Consider the following 20,447-nt stretch of genomic DNA (forward strand, 5'->3'; position numbering starts at 1 on the left):
TGGACACTTACGTCTCACTCTCATTCATTGGCACTCCAGATTCTCGGACTTACAGGTTCAATTATACCACCAGCTTAACTGCTTTCCTGGTTCTCCAGATTGCAGATAGAAGACAGTGGGACTTCTTGGTTTCCAAAATTGAGTGAGACAATTACTATAATATAAAAAATATATATCTATACCTTGTTGGTTTTGTTTCTCTGGATTATCCAGACTAATACAATATACTAGATACTCTCTTTGTATCATCTTCTCAAGGAATAGCTCTCACAGCCAGTTACCTGCTCAAACAGACTGGTTACTCCCTGTGTCTGCTGCATAGCTATCATCCTGGAAGTATCCCTTTGCGATCATACTCCTGTATGAATTTTCTAGGACTGCCAAAACAAAATACCTTTTGTCTGTGTTCACACATCCCTGATTCTCCCTCTCTCCCCTTCTCTCTCTCTCTCTCTCTCTCTCTCTCTCTCTCTCTCTCTTTCCTTCTTTTTATAAGGACATTAGTCCTATTGGATTAGACTCTTACTCTTATAACCTCATTTAACCATCATTACCTCCTTAAAGACCCTATCTCCAAATCTAATCACATTGGGGGTTAGAGCTTCAATATATAAATTCTGAGGGGCGACAATTAGTCCATATCTGATATGGTTTGTCTGTGTCCCCACCCAAATTTCACCTTGAACTCTAGTTCCTGTAATCCCCACATGTCATGATAGGGACATGCTGGCAGTTATATCCATGCTGTTTTCTTGATAGTGAGTGAGTTCATCTGTCTTCACTCTGCACTTCTCCTTGATGCTGTCATGTAAGGAAGGGCTTGTTTACTTCCCCTTCCACCATGACTGAATTTAATGAAGACTCTCCAGTCCTGAAGAACTGTGAGTCAATTAAACCTCTTTCCATTATAAATTACCCAGTCTCAGGTATGTCTTTATTAGCAGCATGAGAACGAAATAATACAATATCACTCAGTAATTTTCTTTGTCAATCTCCTCTCCTGAGTTTCTTGTTTCCTGCACCTTAGATCTTTATCTTTCTTGATTTACATCATTGTTGTAGTAAAATTTATCCTCCAGTAATATCCAAAAAAGAAAAGTTTTTGAGAGCTCATATATCTGAAAATATATATTTCCCATTCTCATGCTTAATGGTTTGATAGCTGAACTCTAGTTACAAATACTGAGGAGTAATTTACCCTCTCCACTCAAGTTTGAATCAAGCTAAGTTTTTAATTCTCTCTTTCTGCAGATTGGGTTTGTCTCTCATTTTTTCTTGCACAGGATATAAAGTCCTTGCATACTGGCTTTTTGTAACCATCTCTATTTATACTTTTCATCTTTGGTGCACCTTAGACTTTGTCTCATTTTTCCCTTGTTCCACAAGCCATTAAAATAAAAGCTCAGATGGTCTGAACTTGGCAAACACTCCCAGTACAAAAGCCTGCATCGCTATTCACTTATTCCTCTGAATTACCCTCTCACTTTATTTTTGGGTCACCTAACCTCCTGCTAAATTAACAAAGCATTAAAAAGTGTATTTTCTATGTTTGACACAACTATAATAATTGTATGGTGGATGGCTGTGAGTATGCAGTCCACCTGGAAACAGTAGTTTTATTAATCATAAAGGACATCATACTTTTAGAATGTGGGCATAATTGCAACAGGAGAAAATTTCTAATGGACAAATGAGTTATTAATATCATTCATACAGTAAGATTTGTGATAAAAGTACTAAGAAATATTGGCCTTTATATGATTTTTGTCCAATTTCAGTTCTAATTGTTCATTTCCTTCCTTCCTTCCTTCCCCTCCTCCCTTCCTCCCTTTCTCTCCTTCCTTCCTTTGACCTTTCTTTCCCTTCCTTCCTTCTTTCCTTCCTTCTTCCTTCCTTCCATTCTTCCTTCCTTCTTTCTTTCTTTCTTTCTTTTTCTTTCTTTCTTTCATGGAGTTTTGCTCTCGTTGCCCAGGCTGGACTGCAATAATGCTATCTTGGCTTATTGCAACCTCTGCCTTCCGGGTTCAAACGATTCTCCTGCCCCAACCTCCCCAGCCTCCCGAGGAGCATGCACCACCACACCCTACTAATGTTTTTTTTTTTCTTCTTCTTTTCTTTTTGTGTTTTTAGTAGAGACAGGGTTTCTCTGTGTTGGTCAGGCTGCTCTCGGACTCCCAATCTCAGGTGATCCGCCCACCTTGGCCTCCCAAAGTGCTGGGATTACAGGCAAGAGCCATCAATGGCAGCCTGTAATTGTTAATCTTCAATTGGAAGCTTAGTTTTTTGTAGAAACAAATCTTGTTTGGTTATGCTTTGTCTAGCTAGTACATGTGTAGAATGAGCAAATTCACATCAGTAAATTTTCTAACTGACATTTTGCAGAGTGACCTTGACCTCTTAAAATTGTCAAAACTTGTTTTAGTTACCTTATTTGAACTCCATTCCAAAATGCACACATTATATTTTGCACTTCTTAGCCTGACAAATGGAGTAGTTTGGTCATCAGTTGACTTTTTCTTCATCACTCTAAGTAATTATTACTAAGAGCAGCATGGTCCAGTGGCAGAATCTTAGACTTCTAAGACTTGAATACAAATCTTGGCACTATTATTTACTAACGGTGTGATCTGAGTCAAGTTGCTTGTAAGTGATGTGGTGAAGCCAGCTTGTGCTGGCTCTCCAGAGCCTATTGAGTTTGTGTGAGCTGATTCTTTAACACAGGCTTTATTAAAGTTTATAGGTAAATAATGTATACCAAAACCAAAGGTAGTAAATACTCCAAATCATTATCATTACTTAACTAATTACTAAATTTCACTGTTTTCTATGCCTTTGGGTAATTTAGATCTCTGGGATCTGAATAGGAGAATCACTATAATAAGGCGTGCTGCTAATGCTCATCTTTTCTCAGCTCTGCCTTCAGTGATATCACAGTTGCAGAAATTGGCTGGTGCTAGAAGTCAGTACTTGATTTATTGTTTTGCTAGTTGTCTAGACCTTAGAAAGTGATAGAGAACATGTTAATAATACAGATTAAACTTAAAAGTGTGTCATGTCTGTGGCTGTGACACTGTGAGTAGCACCAAAATTTGAGATGGCTTCCAGTGTTTGAAAACTGTTACCTGATTCAGCAAAGAAGTCCCTCATGTCACTGGTAAAAAGTGGAGTTCTGGCACATCTTTTGTTTGCTTTTCCTTCTGCCTGTGAATAGAAGCAAAAATATTAACCACCAGTCAGATGATAACTACACACATTTGTCAAATTACAACTGTAGGTTGGCAGCTGACATAGTGTGGCTCTGTGTGCCCCCCAAATCTCATCTTGAATTGTAATGCCCATGTGTTGAGGGAGGGACCTGTAATCCCCACACATCAAGGGAGAGAGGTGATTGGATCCTGGGGCGGTTTTCCATGTTGTTCTCGTGGTAGTAAACGAGTTCTCACAAAATCCGATGGTTTTATAAGGGTTTGAAAGGAAGTGTTCCTCGTTACTACTTCTTTCTTTTTTCCACCTTGTGAAGAAGGTGCCTGCTTCCCCTTCTGCCGTAATTGTAAATTTCCTGAGGCCCTCCTCAGCCATGCAGAACTGAGAGTCAATTAACCCTCCTTTGTTTATAAATTACCCAGTCTCAGGTAGTATCTTTATAGCAGTGTAACAATGGACTAATACAACTGCCAATATGACATTGCCAAAAATCTAAAAGAACTTCCTGTATTATTTGTAAACTGTGTATTATGCATACTTTATATTGGCAAAATTGAGGATAAACATATATACATATAGATCTATACTTATTTTTAAACATATAGCCAGTTAAATATATACCAATACATCAGTGCTTAAGCTCTCTGAGATTAAGTATTTTCATTTATTAAATCAATCATTCAAAACTATGAGCACCATACTTTAAAAAATGTTAGTTTTGTGATTGTTCCTATTTCATTCTATGAATACCACTATTCTTTTTCCCCCATTCCTCTAAACCCCATATGTAGACCTAACTTGAGAATCATTGAAATGTGTGAAACTATTTACTTCTATAATTACATGGCTCCAAAGTAAAATACTTTTTAATATTCATAGCTTTTTGTATAGATATTTAGTATTCTTCTAGCAGCCTCTTCTCTTTCCTGATGGTGCTGTCCAAGACTTCTTATCATTCTTGCTGTCCTGAGGTTGGAACTGCAGACCATACCTAATCCTTTTAGATCTGTGCAGAAAATATAAGTATATAGATGCCCAACGAGGATCTGGATGAAAAGCCCTTTCCTGTAACTGTTTTCATCTACTTTACTCTAGCTGTGACCTCTTTTCTTGCATAGTAATTATGATAAAATATTATACATTAGGCTTATAAAAATGGATTGTGAATAATGTAATACACAGCCCCTCATATGCCTTCTACCTTGCTTAATGAATGAAACATAAGAGATGCATTTGAAGGCCCTGTAGACCCCTGCCTGGTTCCATTTCCTCTTCTTTCTCCTCAATGGTAACCACTCACCTGAATTGACCATTCCCAGGCATGTGATATTTCTACCTCACATGTATATGCTCAGAACATACATGGATTGTTTACATATTTTTAAATACATATAACATCATAAACATACTGGATATGTTCTTTTATTAAATTAATAGACTTTATATTTTAGATCAGTTTTAGGCTTACAGAAAAATTGAGGAGAAAGAGACCTCTTTCCACTCCAGTTCATACTTGGATAAATGCCTTTCCCTGGTTTCTGAAAAAGAAAGGGCCTTTACATTGGCTCTTACGTAAGTTCCCTAAGAACATGAGACACGGCATAGTTCACTCTGGTATCCCCTGACTTGGTATTGTGCCTGATACATAACATTTATTGAATCAAGTGCAATATGAATGAATGAAATTCAGATCGTAATATCATATCAACAATGGTGGAAACTAGGGCTCCGTCCACTCCAGAGATGGACTGGACTATCAGAGCCTCTAGTGTCAGAGAACAGGAGAATAGGGTTTAAATATCGAGGGCGATGCAGAAAGTACCAAGATTCTGTCAGGCATAAGGACAAAGCATGTCAGTCACGGCCAGGGGGAATATTTGCAAGGAGGAGATGTTTTCAATTCAGATATTCATAAGCTGGGGCCTGCCTCTGTTTACCAGCTGGGAGATCTTCAGATAATGAACCATGAAAGCCTGCTATGCAGCAGCGCTATGCAATAATTTTTCACTTGCCACCAGTCAGCTTCAGGGATCAAGGACAGCTAAACACGTAACCTGCTCATGCATGTTATTTTAAAGGCATATTTTAAAGTTATAAATATGGCACATTGAGTTAATGAGGTATGTTCTTTTGGTGACAAATATTTACATTCCACATATGCCTCTTGATGTCAAGAGTGTAACTGTTTCATTTTCTTCTTTTTCTCAGGAGGCTGGGATGCAGATGGAAAAGGCCCTTGTGTCTGGGACACATTTACTCATCAGGGAGGAGAGAGAGTTTTCAAGAACCAGACTGGCGATGTAGCTTGTGGCAGCTACACTCTGTGGGAGGAAGATTTGAAATGTATCAAACAGCTTGGATTGACTCATTACCGCTTCTCTCTTTCCTGGTCACGTCTGTTACCTGATGGGACGACAGGTTTCATCAACCAGAAAGGCAAGTGTTTCTTAAAAATAGAAGGTTGCAGCTTTAATTCAAGGTTATTGCTGCAGTCTGGCATAATTAATCCAGTATGCTATTCTGCAATGTAGCTTTGAAATTGCAAGTTTTTAGGGTGATTATAGAATAAATTTTTTGGAAATGTATTTGCATTAGTTCTCACAGTAATATTTTGGTTTCCTTTGACTTTTGAGATCTTTTCTGGGTGGAGATGGGGGTTGGTGAGTGGGAAGGAGGTTAGAATAAGCGTTTTATTATGTAACATGAGTGTTAATCTGAAGGTAAAATTTAAAAATTAGTATTAAACTATTTTAAGTTGTGTAACCCTGTGATGAGTTACGAAAAGTCCTGAAGAACTTGAGATGATTCTAAGCACTTCAATTAGGGCTGAATTAATAGAGCTAGTTAACTAGCATCGGGGTTAGCATCAAGGAGCCCAGAGTTCGCTTACTTAAGCTTAAGTGACAGCTACATCACTTACTATCTGTACGAACATCTCTTGGGCATCTCTCAGTGCCTCAGTTTCCCCATGAATAGAAAAGAATCCTGTAATAGTGACTAATTCAGACAATTGCTGGAAAGTTAAATGAAACAATCTTTGTAAAGTGCTTAACACAGTAGCTAACATTTTATAAGCATTTAGTAAGTGTTAGCTATTATTCTTATTATGCCTTGTAAATAAAAATGCCACTCACTGCTGTATTGAATGCCTGTTACTTATGAGGCATTTTACACCCATTTTCTTTAATCCTTACCAACATTAAGGAAGGCATAGTGATCATATTTTACAGAATTGTATGTCCAAATCCACATATTTGGCAAATGGTAGAGCTGGAGTTTAAACCTAAGGTCTAGGTAGCTCATTCCACAAAACGTGGTTGGAAAACTTTGACCCAAAGGCCAAATGTGGCCTGTCATCTGTTTTTGTAAATAAAGTTTAATTGAAACATAGCCATGCCTGTTCATTACACATCATCTAAGGTTACTTTTCCACTATAATGGCAGAATTGGGTAGTTGGGGCAGAGACTATAAGGCCTGCAGTCTCAAATATTTGCTATCTGGTCCTTTACAGGAAAAGCTTGCCAACCCTTGTGCTACAACATATGGCTTCTTTTTTTTTTTTTTTTTATTTTTAGGTCATCAGCTTTATTGAGCTATGATTGATAAATTGCCTTATTTCTTAACTCACATGATAAGCACTTGCTTTTTTTATTGCATTTTAGGTTTTGGGGTACATGTGAAGAACATGCAAGATTGTTGCATAGGTACACACATGGCAGTGTGGTTTGCTGTCTTCTTAATAAAGATACTTTATTACTACTTTGTCTTGGAAAAGATTTTACACTGTCCATAAGGCTGGGACTAGATGAAGCAAGTAGGTGCTTACAGCATACAATTTAAGGAGAGCCTCTTAAATGCAGGATGGCCGATGGCTTGCATGACCTAAGAGAGCACCTGCTTGCCTCGCCATACATCCCTCCCCAAGAACCTTCATTAATACAAAGGCATTATTCCTGAGTAACTTACGTGATTGTCTATATAGAACAATGCTTGATGACAATTCCCAGATGAGCCTGTGCACTTGAAAAGCTCGTTTATTTAAGGTGGGGTAATCTTCACATGCAATAGAATTGCAACTCATGAACTCACATGTAGCATCAGCCTTAGCGTAGCTTCCCCCAGATAGGGACAGTTCAGGATCAGCAGACCCATTTCTTACTCTAAGACCCGTTGCTGCCGATTGAATGTCTACTATTTGCCATCGGTTTTATATTTTACATTGAACGAGACATAATTTATTGTTTAGTTTAAAAGTGAACTCATAATCTTCAATCTTCCCAATCCAACTTTGGTATTCTCCCTTCTTTCTGGCACCATACTGCAAACTCTAAAAACGGAAAGTAATCTTTGAATTCTCTTTTCTTTTCTTCCTTCCTCTAATGTATTGCTTAGTATAGTCCATTCTAATTATGACTTTTTAACCTATCTTCTAACCACTCTTTTTGCACCTGCCCTAGTTTAGGCATTTATCATTCTCGCAGGGTTTTTTGATATATCCTTGATGGATCTATCTGTTTTCCCCCTCTCTCTAACCTTTACTTTCTATAAGATGCCATCATAGCAATTTTTCTAAAGCTTGACCCATATTGTATTGGTTTGGATCATCTCCTGATAAAAATGAGGCAAGATTAAAAAAATAATTTAGTCACCCATAGCCTCAATACATAGTCTATTCTTCTTCATATATGATTCCAGGCTCTATTTGACTTAGACTTAATCACCTCCAAAACTTTACAGGCTAAAACTCCCCTACTCATATGATCATGCAATATCCCAAACACATATTGGTACAGGTCTATAATCTTTTTTCTGTAAGCATAAGTAACCCACTACTTATTAAACATACCATGCAGTTTTCCACCTTGTAGAAATTTTCTGAAGCTTTTTCTTCTGCCTGGAATGGGCTTTCTTTAACTCCAGCTATACCTACTGAAGGCCTGTGCTGCTGTTCAGGTCTAGCACAATTTCCCTCTTCTTTAAAGTCTTTCTCTATTCTAAGCCAGAAAAAAATCTCTCTCTCTTTTTTATTCTCATGGCACTTTGCAAAGCTCTTAGAATATTTCTCACCTTCTTCATTGTTAACTGTTACCATATCCCATGTTAGACGATGGTGCCTTAAGTTGAATTCAATTCAACCAAACTGTGCTGAATGTCTCTTGTGTCAGGGACTGTGCTAAGTAGTCATAACATGCATATTAGAGAATCCTTGGAAGTGTTTACAGTATAATGGGTAGACAGTTCTGCCCTGTTACCCTTGTAATCTAGTCCAGCACCATCCATGGAGGGATACAGTAACAATTACTGAATTCAATTGAATTAGATGAATAAAAATCATAAAAATCACCCTCAGCTCACCATGCAAACATTGCACTTAATTTTGTTGATTTAATGTTCATAACAGCCTTCTGAGTGAGGGGCATCTCTAAACAGAAGGAACAATGCTAACATGGGCGGTAAGGTTAGGCATACATTTGCCAAGATGATGAATTTAATTAGTTTCAACCCAGGTTTGTCTGACATAAAAATCTCGTATCTAGTCTAGATCTCAGTCTGGCCAAACCACTTGAATTCTCTGTGCTACAGTTTCCCTGTTGGTTAAATGAAGTAGAGGCGCCATGACACCAAAACTTCTTGCACTTATTCCAAGAGTTTGGAGTTTTTGCTGAGCTTCCATTTGGGTAGTCAACAACAACAACAACCAAAAACCTACAAACTTGTAGTATTGGTCCTCAATGCCATATTTGAAGTTCTAAATTCCAAAAGGCTTTTATTACCAAATCTTTTTAAAATGAAATTGTCAGCAAAAGCTGACTTGAATTGTTGTGAATATCTAAAATAATCTTGGTTTATTCTATTTGGTGTGAATAGTTATGTATTTGCAGAAATATTAAAAGATACTCAGATTCACTGGAGGTGTTAATATTTGATATATGTTCTGTGTTTCCTTTCTAAAACTCAAAAATTCTGAACTCATATGACCCTAAGATTTCTAGATAAAAGATTGTGGACCTGTACCAATATGTCAACATACTAAGCTTTGAAAACCAACTTGAGATACTCAGAAGTTTATGGAGGCGCATTGTAGATCAGCAGTCCAAGAGCAAAGACACAGAAGCCACTGGAGAGTGGAGGTGGTGGTACTGGAGTCATGGAAGCCGCCTGAATATTGTGGAGAAATTGCTCATGCAGATCTCATGTGGGGATCACATGCCCATAGCACTGAGCTTCTTGTGTTTGGCCCTTGCTTTGGCAAAACCATAGCTGATTAATATTACAGACTTTGCTTTGAACAAGAGGGCACTGGAGGTGCATCCAGGAGGTGGAATTTCAATAAGCAGTTGCTCATTCTTGTGCAGTGATCTGTTGAAGCAGTTGGAATGGTTTTAACTTGGAAAGGCCATCTTTTTTTCCTCCCGTTTAAACATTTTCTCAAAAAACATGCAAAGAGTTAGAAAATCCCTGTTGCTGTTCTTCCCAAGGAAACTCTTTTTGTGTTTGACTATCCGTTTCAGAGCTTGATTATAGGACATTTGGAAACTTGTAAAGTTCTATGTCCCCAAACTAGAAGAATATTTTTATGAAGTAGAATTGTTACACAGTCTGTCTCTTTCAAATGTCTGTTTTTCAAGGTTTAACAAGAAAAGATTGAGTTGGCAACTGAAATCACATATTCCTGTATTTCTCAACTGTTCAAGTACATGTTCATCATATCTGCCACAAATGTAAATTTCAGGCGATTAATGGGAAGTCCAAGCATTGGAAATAAAAAAAGAGGGAATATTTATGCAGAATTTCTTGCTCACTTTAAGATTTAAAATATGAGTGCACTTAGAAGGAATGGTTTAAATAAATTAACTAAACAAACATTAATCTTGTACTTTGTGTTGGGCACTATAATAGACTGAAAATGACCCTCCAAAAAGTGTTCATGCTCTGATTCTTAGGAATTACATGTATATTAACTTGCATGGTAAAATAAACTTTACAGATGTGATTAAGGGAAGGGTTTTGAGATGAGGAGATTGTTCAGGACTATCTGTGTGGTCCCAGTGTCATTACCTGTGTCCTTAAAAGAGAGAGGTAGAAGGATCAGAGTCAGAGAGAGGAGAAAAGGATAATGATTAAAGCAGAGGTCGAAGAGAAGAGGTGAGGGTGAGGATGGGAGAAGCCATGAGGGAAGGAATGCAGGTTACCTCTACTACCTGGAAAATGTAGAGGATGGATTCTACCTGAGAGCCCCCAGAAGGAATGCAGCCTTGCTGACATCTTGATTTTAGCCCAGTGAGCAGGATCTCTGGCCCAGGAACCATAACATAATGCATTTGTGTTGGTCCTGCCGCTAAGTTTGTGTTAATTTGTTTTCAGCAGCAGTAGGAAACTGATACAGGCAGTGTGGCAGGAGAACACAGGGCAATTACAGAAACTGATGGTGTGAATCTAGAACGGTGTGAACTAAAGAGAGTTGTAAACTTGATGCATGGTAGGCTGGAGACCAAAGTGAATTCTACGTTACTTTGTTTGTTGAAAGAGGATTCTAAATTAAAAAAAAAAATTAAATTTGAGACATCATCTTTGCAAATTCCAGCCACACCCTCTTTTTTTTTTTTTTTCTTTTTCATTTTTTTTTATTGCATTTTAGGTTTTGGGGTACATGTGATGAACATGCAAGATTGTTGCATAGGTACACACATGGCAGTGTGCTTTGCTGCCTTCCGCCCCCTCACCTGTATCTGTCATCTCTCCCCATGCTCTCTCTTCCCACCTCCCCTCCCCCCGCCCCTCCCCCATTTCCCTCCAACGGACCCCAGTGTGTAGCGCTCCCCTCCCTGTGTCCATGTGTTCTCATTGTTCAACATCCGCCTATGAGCGAGAATATACGGTGTTTGATTTTCTGCTCTTGTGTCAGTTTGCTGAGAATGATGGTTTCCAGGTTCATCCATGTCCCTACAAAGGACGTGAACTCATCGTTTTTGATGGCTGCGTAATATTCCATGGTGTATATGTACCACATTTTCCCTATCCAGTCTATCATCGTTGGGCATTTGGGTTGGTTCCAGGTCTTTGCTATTGTAAACAGTGCTGCAATGAACATTCGTGTGCACGTGTCCTTGTAGTAGAATGATTTATAATCCTTTGGATATATACCCAGTAATGGGATTGCTGGGTCAAATGGGATTTCTATTTTTAGGTCCTTGAGGAATCGCCACACTGTCTTCCACAATGGTTGAATTAATTTACATTCCCACCAACAGTGTAAAAGTGTTCCTATTTCTCCACATCCTCTCCAGCATCTGTTGTTTCCCGATTTTTTAATGATCGCCATTCTAACTGGTGTGAGATGGTATCTCAATGTGGTTTTGATTTGCATTTCTCTGATGACCAGTGATGATGAGCATTTTTTCATATGTTTGTTGGCCTCCCGTATGTCTTCTTTTGTAAAGTATCTGTTCATATCCTTCGCCCATTTTTGAATGGGCTTGTTTGTTTTTTTCTTGTAGATCTGCTTTAATTCTTTGTAAATTCTGGATATCAGCCCCTTGTCAGATGGGTAGACTGCAAAAATTTTTTCCCATTCTGTTGGTTGCCGATTCACTCTACTGACTGTTTCTTTTGCCGTGCAGAAGCTGTGGATTTTGATTAGGTCCCATTTGTCTATTTTGGCTTTTGTTGCCGTTGCTTTTGGCGTTTTGGTCATGAAGTCCTTGCCTACACCTATGTCCTGAATGGTTTTGCCTAGATTTTCTTCTAAGGTTTTAATGGTATTAGGTCTGATGTTTAAGTCTTTAATCCATCTGGAGTTAATTTTGGTGTAAGGTGTCAGGAAGGGGTCCTGTTTCTGCTTTCTGCACATGGCTAGCCAGTTTTCCCAACACCATTTATTAAACAGGGAGTCCTTTCCCCATTGCTTGTTTTTGTCAGGTTTGTCGAAGATCAGATGGTTGTGGGTATGTTGTATTTCCTCTGAGGCCTCTGTTCTGTTCCATTGGTCTATATCTCTGTTTTGGTACCAGCACCATGCTGTTTTGATTACTGTAGCCTTGTAGTATAGTTTGAAGTCCAGTAGTGTGATGCCTCCTGCTTTGTTCTTTTTGCTTAGAATTGACTTGGCTATGCGCAGCCACACCCTCTTCTAAGGGAATTCCCTCATATGTTTGTTTCATATAATCCTGCTTGACTCCAGGTCACAGCTGACAGGATAAAGTAAAGACTTTTTTTCCCTGTGATGTATAATGAACTGTGACCTCATCAAAGAATATAAACTTGACCCATTGTTTTCCTCCCTCAAGGATGTTTGGAATCGAGGCACTGAGAGGCTGAGTTGGTTGGTGGTTGGCACTGGGGCTCAGAAGTAACTTTGGCAGGTGGGATGGCCATTTTGAGATCAGGACAGATTGGTTGTGTAAAGAAAAGTGGTTCTTTCTTAAATATATATTTTTGGTTTTATCTCTGCTGCTTGAATCATAAGGGAAAACTGTTTCTGAAGGAAGAAAAGAAATGGAATAGATGTGTTGAAAGAAACTGGGATGGAAGAGACCAGTTTTCCTTGAGAAGCAAAGATTTTCTCAGCTCTCAGCTTCAATTCTTTTGAGTTCCACTTGCTGTTACTTTCTGTCACTGCATCCCTGTTCTATTTCTGTCATTTCAAATAATGTCCATTGCATCTACATCTACTACTCACCTGCCCCTAGCACCACCTTTGTATTTGAGTTCATCTGGCTTATTTTTCTGATATCCAGAAGACCTCTACTTCAGACATATTTTATATTTTCTAAGATCAAATAAGCAGAAATGGATTTAATTAAAACAGAGAATATGTTGACTATGAAAGAAAGCTATAGAAGTTTTAATCCTTAAAATAATCAATTCTGTTCTAAATACCCAGAAGCAGAATGGGATCCAGATAACATCTCAGTTTCAAAATCCCTAGATTGGTAACAGATGATCATTTAAAAAAGACACATTTATTCAGAGAATTTGTTTATCAGTGACTTACACCATTCTGAAAAACAAAGTTAAATAACGCTTTGACAAATTCATTCTCCTTCAATACTCATACACTCATAAGGTGGAAGAATTAACTTTCCCATTTTACAGATGAGGATACTGAGGTATAGACAGACCAAGAGATTTGTTCAAGATCCTTTGGCTGAATTTTCTGAGTCTGGGGCTCTCCTCCTAAAAATCCAACTCCACTTCTTTGTGGAAAAGTTTTGTTACAACATTGAATAAACTGTATGACCAAGAAGTAAAGTGCCTAATTCTGGGATAGTGAATATTAATTATGCTCTGTTTCCCTGCTGTGCTGAGAAAAAAATTTCTTAAAATTTACTTGTCTTTACTTCAATGGACAGTTATCATGTTGTTTGAATTACATTGATTGACCATTATTAATGACTTCTCCGCAAAGGGGGAGAAAAGGAATTTGATATTATGTTCAGGTCTGAAGTAGGTGACCACGAAGGCTGGTAAAATAGAGTCACATATTTCTGGTTCAGGAACATGAGAAGTGGGATGTCATATTGAGAACAGCTCAGTCTTTATAGTGAGACAGACTGGGATTAAACGTGGACCATGCAACTTATCAACATTGAGATTCCCTGAATCTCAGTTTTCTCATTTTTAAATGGGCATAAAAAACACCCATCTCTAGAGCTTAGTGTATGGATTTAGCAAAATGTATGATAATCTTGTACATATGGTATGAGTTCAATAAATAAAAGTTAATATTATTTTCATGTTCAAAGTCAATGGAAAGAGTTGGTTATAAAAACCCTCCCACATACCAATACCCAGATGATTTTATCATACTATTTCTAGATACCTCATTTACAAATGTAGAAATGTGAGTTTACACGGGCCCAGGGATGGGATGGCAAAATACTCTTTCATTGAGAGAGAGAAAGGAAAAGTTACAAATTTTGATAAGTGTATTAGCTTTACTGCCACTGTAACAAATTATCACGTATTAGTTGCTTAAAACCTTAGAGTTCTATAGGTCAGAAGTTTGACATGGGTCTCTGTGAGGCTGAAATCAAGACACCTTCAAGGCTGAATTTCTTTCTGAAGGATCTTTGGAAGAGTCTGTCTTTCGATGCATTCATGTTGTTGGCAGAATTTAGTTCCTTGTGATTGTCAAACCGAGGTCTCTATTATGTTGATGGCTATCAGCTACGGACTGTTCTCAGCTTCAAGAGGCCATCTGCATTCCTTGGCTTGCGGTCCCCTTTCTCCATTTTCAAAGCCAGCAATAGTGTGTTGAGTTTCTCTCAAGCTGCCGCTTCTCCACCTGTTCTTCCATTGTTGCATCTCTCTGACTCACTCTTCTGTCTTACTCTTCCATTTTTAAAAACTCATATGGTTACATTGGATCCATCTGGACACTCTGGGGAACTCTTCACAATTAAAGGTCTACACCTTAAATGCAGCTGCCAAGTCCCTTTTGCCATGTAAGGTAACATGTTGACCCATTTCATGGATTAAAGAATGAACATCTCTGGCGGTGGAGGAGGTGTTATTCTGCTACTAAGTGAGAAAAAGCACAAAAGTGTGCCTTCCAAATATGGAGTTGTTATGCATGATTCACAGTACATTCCAGTTTGCAAAGTGAATGTGCTGGTGTCAAAGATAACCACTTACCCAGACAGAGAGAAAACACCTGATTGTGCATAATTTGGCTTGTGCTTACCTTGCTCGTCTCTCACCATTCTTATTTCTCTTTTGGTAACTCTCCTTACACTAAACTTTAAGTTCCCAAAAAAAGAGTGAATGTACAAACATTGGCCAGGCCATATCTGATAATAAAACTCTGGCTGACAAAGGAAGCTCAGGAAACCAAACCACAGCCTCTGCAGCAATCAGCCCAGAATAGTCACAGCTTGGTCAACTGATACCTTCTCTATTTTCTGCCCCCTGCTCCCTGCTTCCAAATCAGGAGCAACCACAGAAAACCACATGTGCTCGCCAAACTAATCACAAAAGATGCCCTGCTAGAATTCTAGTTAGCTCTCCTATAGCTTCCCCATGTCAACAGCCTTTAATCAGGGCACACCCAAGGGTTCTCTTTTCTCCACTATAAAGCTTTTCCTCTGTCCCGACTGCATTTGGATACCTGCCAAATGCAAGTATTGGTGACTGACTCTTGCTACAGCAAATTCTGAGTAAATAGTCTGTTTTCTGTTTTTCTCATTTGAGTGGTCTTTATTTTAACATTTCCTTTTTTTAAATATTTTTTTCCTCTTTTTCTCTTCCAGAATCACATTTTTCTCCTTACCTTACACAGGTAATTTGTATCATATTTTAAATGTCAGCTTAGATGTCACTAATAACCATAATTATTATTTCAATGATAGCTAACCTGTACTGAGCCCTCACCTTATGCCAAAAACTATTCCAAACATGCTTAATTTATCAACTCATTAAACTCACAACAATTAATTGAAGATGCTTTCTATTATTATCCACATTTTGCATGCAGGAAAAGATAATTTAAGGAACTGGTCCAAGTTCTCAGAGATAGTAGGTAAAAGAGTTAGGACAGAATTTAGGTGGTCTGGCACTATAATTTACTCTCGAAACCATTATGCTACATTGCTTTCAGAATATTTTTAAATACCCTGAGTTTAGGATGGATATCCTTTCCCATATTTTAAGTAGGACTCTATACTTTATCGGGTACTCTATTGTAATTGTTTATGAATTTTTCTATAGTTTCTGCTAATAAGCTCCCTAAGGACAAGGGTGGTGTTTGTTTTGCTTATGTTTGCATGTCAAGCATATAGTAGTTTCTCTATAAGTGTGTTTTTAAAGGAATTAACAAACAAATGATGAATGAATGAAATACATCTGAAAGTCTGAATTGTTACTTTTAAAAATGGAAGGATCCTAGGTTAAGAAAAAAAGAAAGAGACTTTTTCCTTAGGCAAACTTTCAATGCAACACACTTCTACATATGATTTCATAATCTTTATCCAAGAAACAACTTCTTAAAACAGGGCAACTTCTCTTGTCTAAGCTTAGGTTGCCTCCATACTTTCAAATATAAAACGACATGAAGTTCTAACATCAGCCTCTCCCCAGAAAGTCTCTTCCAAGCTAAGCATCATCATTGAGCTAGACTCAATGAATTCTTGGCATAAATTCTGAGCCAGGCCATCTTCAAGTTAGTAACATTCTTCTGAACTTTCGGCAAGCCTAAAAACTGTCTCTTACACACTTGCATTCCTGGAAGAATCAGATGAGAGCCAGAGGTGGCTATGTATCCTCATGAACTGTGTCAAGGTTTTAGAGCAAACTTCAGCCGGGTACTTTAATGTCCTAAACCTCTGGCTGTCTGCCCTTGTTACCCAGATTCTGGTTGTCTGCCCTTGAGAGCTCTCATTCATTCTCAGTAGATCTCTATTCCTAGACTTGTATGGAAAAGCATTAAAACAGTCATCTGGATCAGTTCCTTTACTTTATACTTAATACCATTGAGATCTATGCATTTATAAAACAAATATTTATTAACTTCTAAATTTCTGGTACTGTCCCAGGATTTGGAGATCCAGAGGTAGATTAAGCAAGCCCCCTGCTATCGTGGGGCTTGTAGTCTAGTGGGACTAAGAGACAAAGTGAGTATACATAGAAATGCATGAAATCATTTCAGTAAGTATGAAAATAACACAGTCAGATAACAGCGATCTGCCCAAATGTATCCATTTCAATACGTTTATCTCTCAATCATGTCACCCCATTACACTCTTCCTTCTTGATCAACTACTCTTCTTCGGAATTCTCAATGTTTCCTCTCAGTCTTTTATTAATTATATCGCGGAAGTAATAAACTTGTTTTGAATGAAAGTCATTCAGAAAATTGTTCTTGATTTCATACCTTTTTAAAACTTATTGCCAACATACTATAAATAGCATTTCTTCTTAGGGTGACTTTTTTTTTTCTTTCTAGGAATTGATTATTACAACAAGATCATCGACGATTTGTTAACAAATGGGGTTACTCCCATTGTGACACTCTACCACTTTGATTTACCTCAGGCTTTAGAAGACCAAGGAGGTTGGTTGTCAGAGTCAATCATTGAAATCTTTGACAAATATGCTCAGTTTTGCTTCAGTACCTTTGGGGATCGTGTCAAGCAGTGGATCACCATAAATGAAGCTAATGTTCTTTCCATGATGGCATATGACTTAGGTACCTTTCCTCCAGGTATCCCTCACTGTGGAACTGGAGGTTATCAGGCAGCTCATAATTTGATTAAGGCTCATGCCAGATCCTGGCACAGCTATGATTCATTATTTCGAAAAGAGCAGAAAGGTATGGTGTCCATATCACTTTTTGTGACCTGGTTGGAACCAGCAGATCCCAACTCAGTGTCTGACCAGGAAGCTGCTAAAAGAGCCATTGCTTTCCATCTGGATTTCTTTGCTAAACCCATATTCATTGATGGTGATTATCCTGAAGTTGTCAAGTCTCAGATTGCCTCCATGAGTCAAAAGCAAGGGTATCCATCATCAAGGCTGCCGGAATTCACAGAAGAACAGAAGAGAATGATCAAAGGCACTGCTGATTTTTTTGCTGTGCAATATTATACAACTCGCTTAATCAAGTATCAGGAGAACAAGAAAGGAGAACTAGGCATTCTCCAGGATGTGGAGATTGAATATTTTCCAGATCCATCTTGGAAAAATGTGGACTGGATCTATGTGGTACCATGGGGAGTACGTAAACTACTGAAATATATTAAGGTAAATGCATGATTTTTTTTGTGTGTCCATATACACTCAAATATGTGAAGGTAGGCAAGACAGGCATATGTATATGTATATATGGACCTGAAAAAATTATTTTAAGTTAATAGCATATACATCTGCTGGCCTGGGAAGATAAAATTTGGATTTGAGTTGGTGAGGGGTAACTAGCTGGTAAAGGCTTCAAATACAGTGGTCAAAGTCTAGGATTTGTTGTTAAAGTTAGTTTTGCGTATAGAAGTAGTTTGGACATATTTTTCAATCTGGTGTCACAACTGCGATTATACTAAAAGACATTTTAAGGATTGTGATAGCTGGACCTTTTTTTTTTTTTTTGAGTCTCAGCTATATTGGATGACATCCAGTTAGCTGAAATTAAAATTTCAAGTACAGGTTTTCAGGACCCCTCCTGTGGGGGATGTAGAATGTAGCTGCTGGCAGGATTGAGGGGTTAAGGAGCAGTGACAATCAACAGATGCTGATGGAAGAAAGATATTTCTGTCTTCTCATTATAATAAGAGTCATTGGACTGTCTTCATGGACATTTGCACAGTTTTGCGTTTCCGTTGTTAGTTATAAAAGGTCAGTGCATGGAAAATTAAGTTAATAGGGTCAGTGCAATTTGATGAAAACTAGTTTTGGGGTTGTAGCTTACAGAAGATAGAGGGTAATGCACCTGATTTTATGAGCTTTCTTTTTTTTAAAAACATCTGTTTGGAATTAAACTCCTGTTCTCTTTTTCTAGGATGCATATAATAACCCTGTAATTTATATCACTGAGAACGGGTTTCCCCAGAGTGACCCGGCACCTCTTGATGACACTCAACGCTGGGAGTATTTCAGACAGACATTTCAGGAACTGCTCAAAGGTACTGTTTGAGATGATGAAAGATCAATTGTGCAGTCTTAATATAATTTTCCCATTTGCTTATTTGCATTCAGCAAAGACCAATGATTTTTGAAAGCTGAAATTCATGTAAATCAATGTAAAGCCATGTAATTAGGAAAGGGGGAAAACAGTATTTAGGAAAGAGGAAGGGGAGGATTTTGGCCTAGCTACAACCTCCTGAAATTGAATCAAGTCACAAGCGACTGTCTTCAGCATTTTGTGACTCCTGGGTGAAGGTGACAAGAACAGAAGGAGTGGTGGCTGTTGGGAGAGACAACATCAGTTATTACAGAAAAGATTAGCACTGATCAACTATAACATGCTTATTTGCATATTTTAATATCCTAACTACCAAAAAAATGAAAAGACAGGACTTTTAAAGAACCCAAATTAAGCATCTGTGCAATAAACTTCAAAATGGCACGAGTCTTCCATCAATGTATGTTGCATTTAAGCTGTAACCATGCAGCCCAGTTAGAAACATTTTTATTGTCATATGGAAAATGTGAGCTGTGTTTTAAGGTAATGTTATTATTTAGTGCCTCTTTTCCCTCTGTGGAATTCTTTTCATATGAATTCTTATCATATTTGAAAACAGTCATGAAGGAATGAGCTTTAAACTGGTAACACACATTTTTAGACCAGTTAGCAACTCCTCTCCCATTATTCGCTGCTTCTCAAATTTAATTCCTCCTTCTTTTTTTTTTTTTTTTTTTTTTTTTGAGATGGAGTCTGGCTCCCTTGCCAGGCAATCTTGGCTTATTGCAACCTCCACCTCCTGGGTTCAAGCAATTCTCCTGCCTTAGCCTCCTGAGTAGCTGGGACTGCAGGCGTCTGCCACCACGCTTGGCTAATTTTTGTATATATATATATATTTTTTTTTAGTAGAGAAGGGGTTTCACCATGCTGCTCAGGCTAGTATTGAACTCCTGACCTCATGATCCACCTGCTTCAGCCTCCCAAAGTGCTGGGATTGCAGGCATGAGCCACCATGCCCAGCCCAATTCCTCCTTCTTAAGAAGTAATCATGTCATAGCAACAAAATCCAATGTAAAATGAGACTTTAAATTTCCTTTATTTTAAAAAAAAAACCTTGATAGCCACACTTATTTCTTATCATTCTAATTGCGAGTTTCTGACATTATTCTTTCCAAAATTATTCAATATTACACTGGTAATAATCAGAAGGGATTCTGGAAAGTGATGCAAAGTGATCATTTTCCAAAACCTGAAATTCATTGACTGGATCCTTCACTCAGGCCTGGAGCTTACTGGCAGAGAGCAATTGGATCTTTACAGTTTGACCCAAGCGAGGGAATTATTTTGTATTACACCCAAAATAGATTCTTCCGGGTAGGAGTTCATCTTCTGATAAGAGAGCAAAATCTCTAGTTTTCTGAGATTCCACTCCACTTCTTCCTGTAGATGGGTCCTCTTCATAGTTAATCTATTGATATTCTCAGCCTTTATCCTGAAGAACAAATAGGTTAGTTACTACCAGGCAGATTTATGGATGGCTACAGGGAGCACAAATGACTTGCCTAAAATTGCTCTGTGTATTAGGAAAAGAGAGATAAATAGAAATACCCGCCCCCCATCCTTTTTTTCCAT

General features: G+C 38.1%; 1 protein-coding gene across 1 annotated transcript in view; it reads left to right on the plus strand.

Moving 5' to 3' along the window:
* Positions 1-20,447, plus strand: part of LOC101046196 (cytosolic beta-glucosidase) — a 127,520-nt gene that overhangs the window by 40,359 nt on the left and 66,714 nt on the right. Inside the window, exons 2-4 of the mRNA XM_003927481.3 lie at positions 5,413-5,640; positions 17,148-17,944; positions 18,693-18,816. Coding sequence (XP_003927530.1) covers positions 5,413-5,640; positions 17,148-17,944; positions 18,693-18,816 — 1,149 coding nt within the window. The remainder of the gene's footprint in view (positions 1-5,412; positions 5,641-17,147; positions 17,945-18,692; positions 18,817-20,447) is intronic.

Source organism: Saimiri boliviensis, chromosome 3, assembly GCF_048565385.1.
Source record: "Saimiri boliviensis isolate mSaiBol1 chromosome 3, mSaiBol1.pri, whole genome shotgun sequence".
NCBI classification, from domain to species: domain Eukaryota; kingdom Metazoa; phylum Chordata; class Mammalia; order Primates; family Cebidae; genus Saimiri; species Saimiri boliviensis.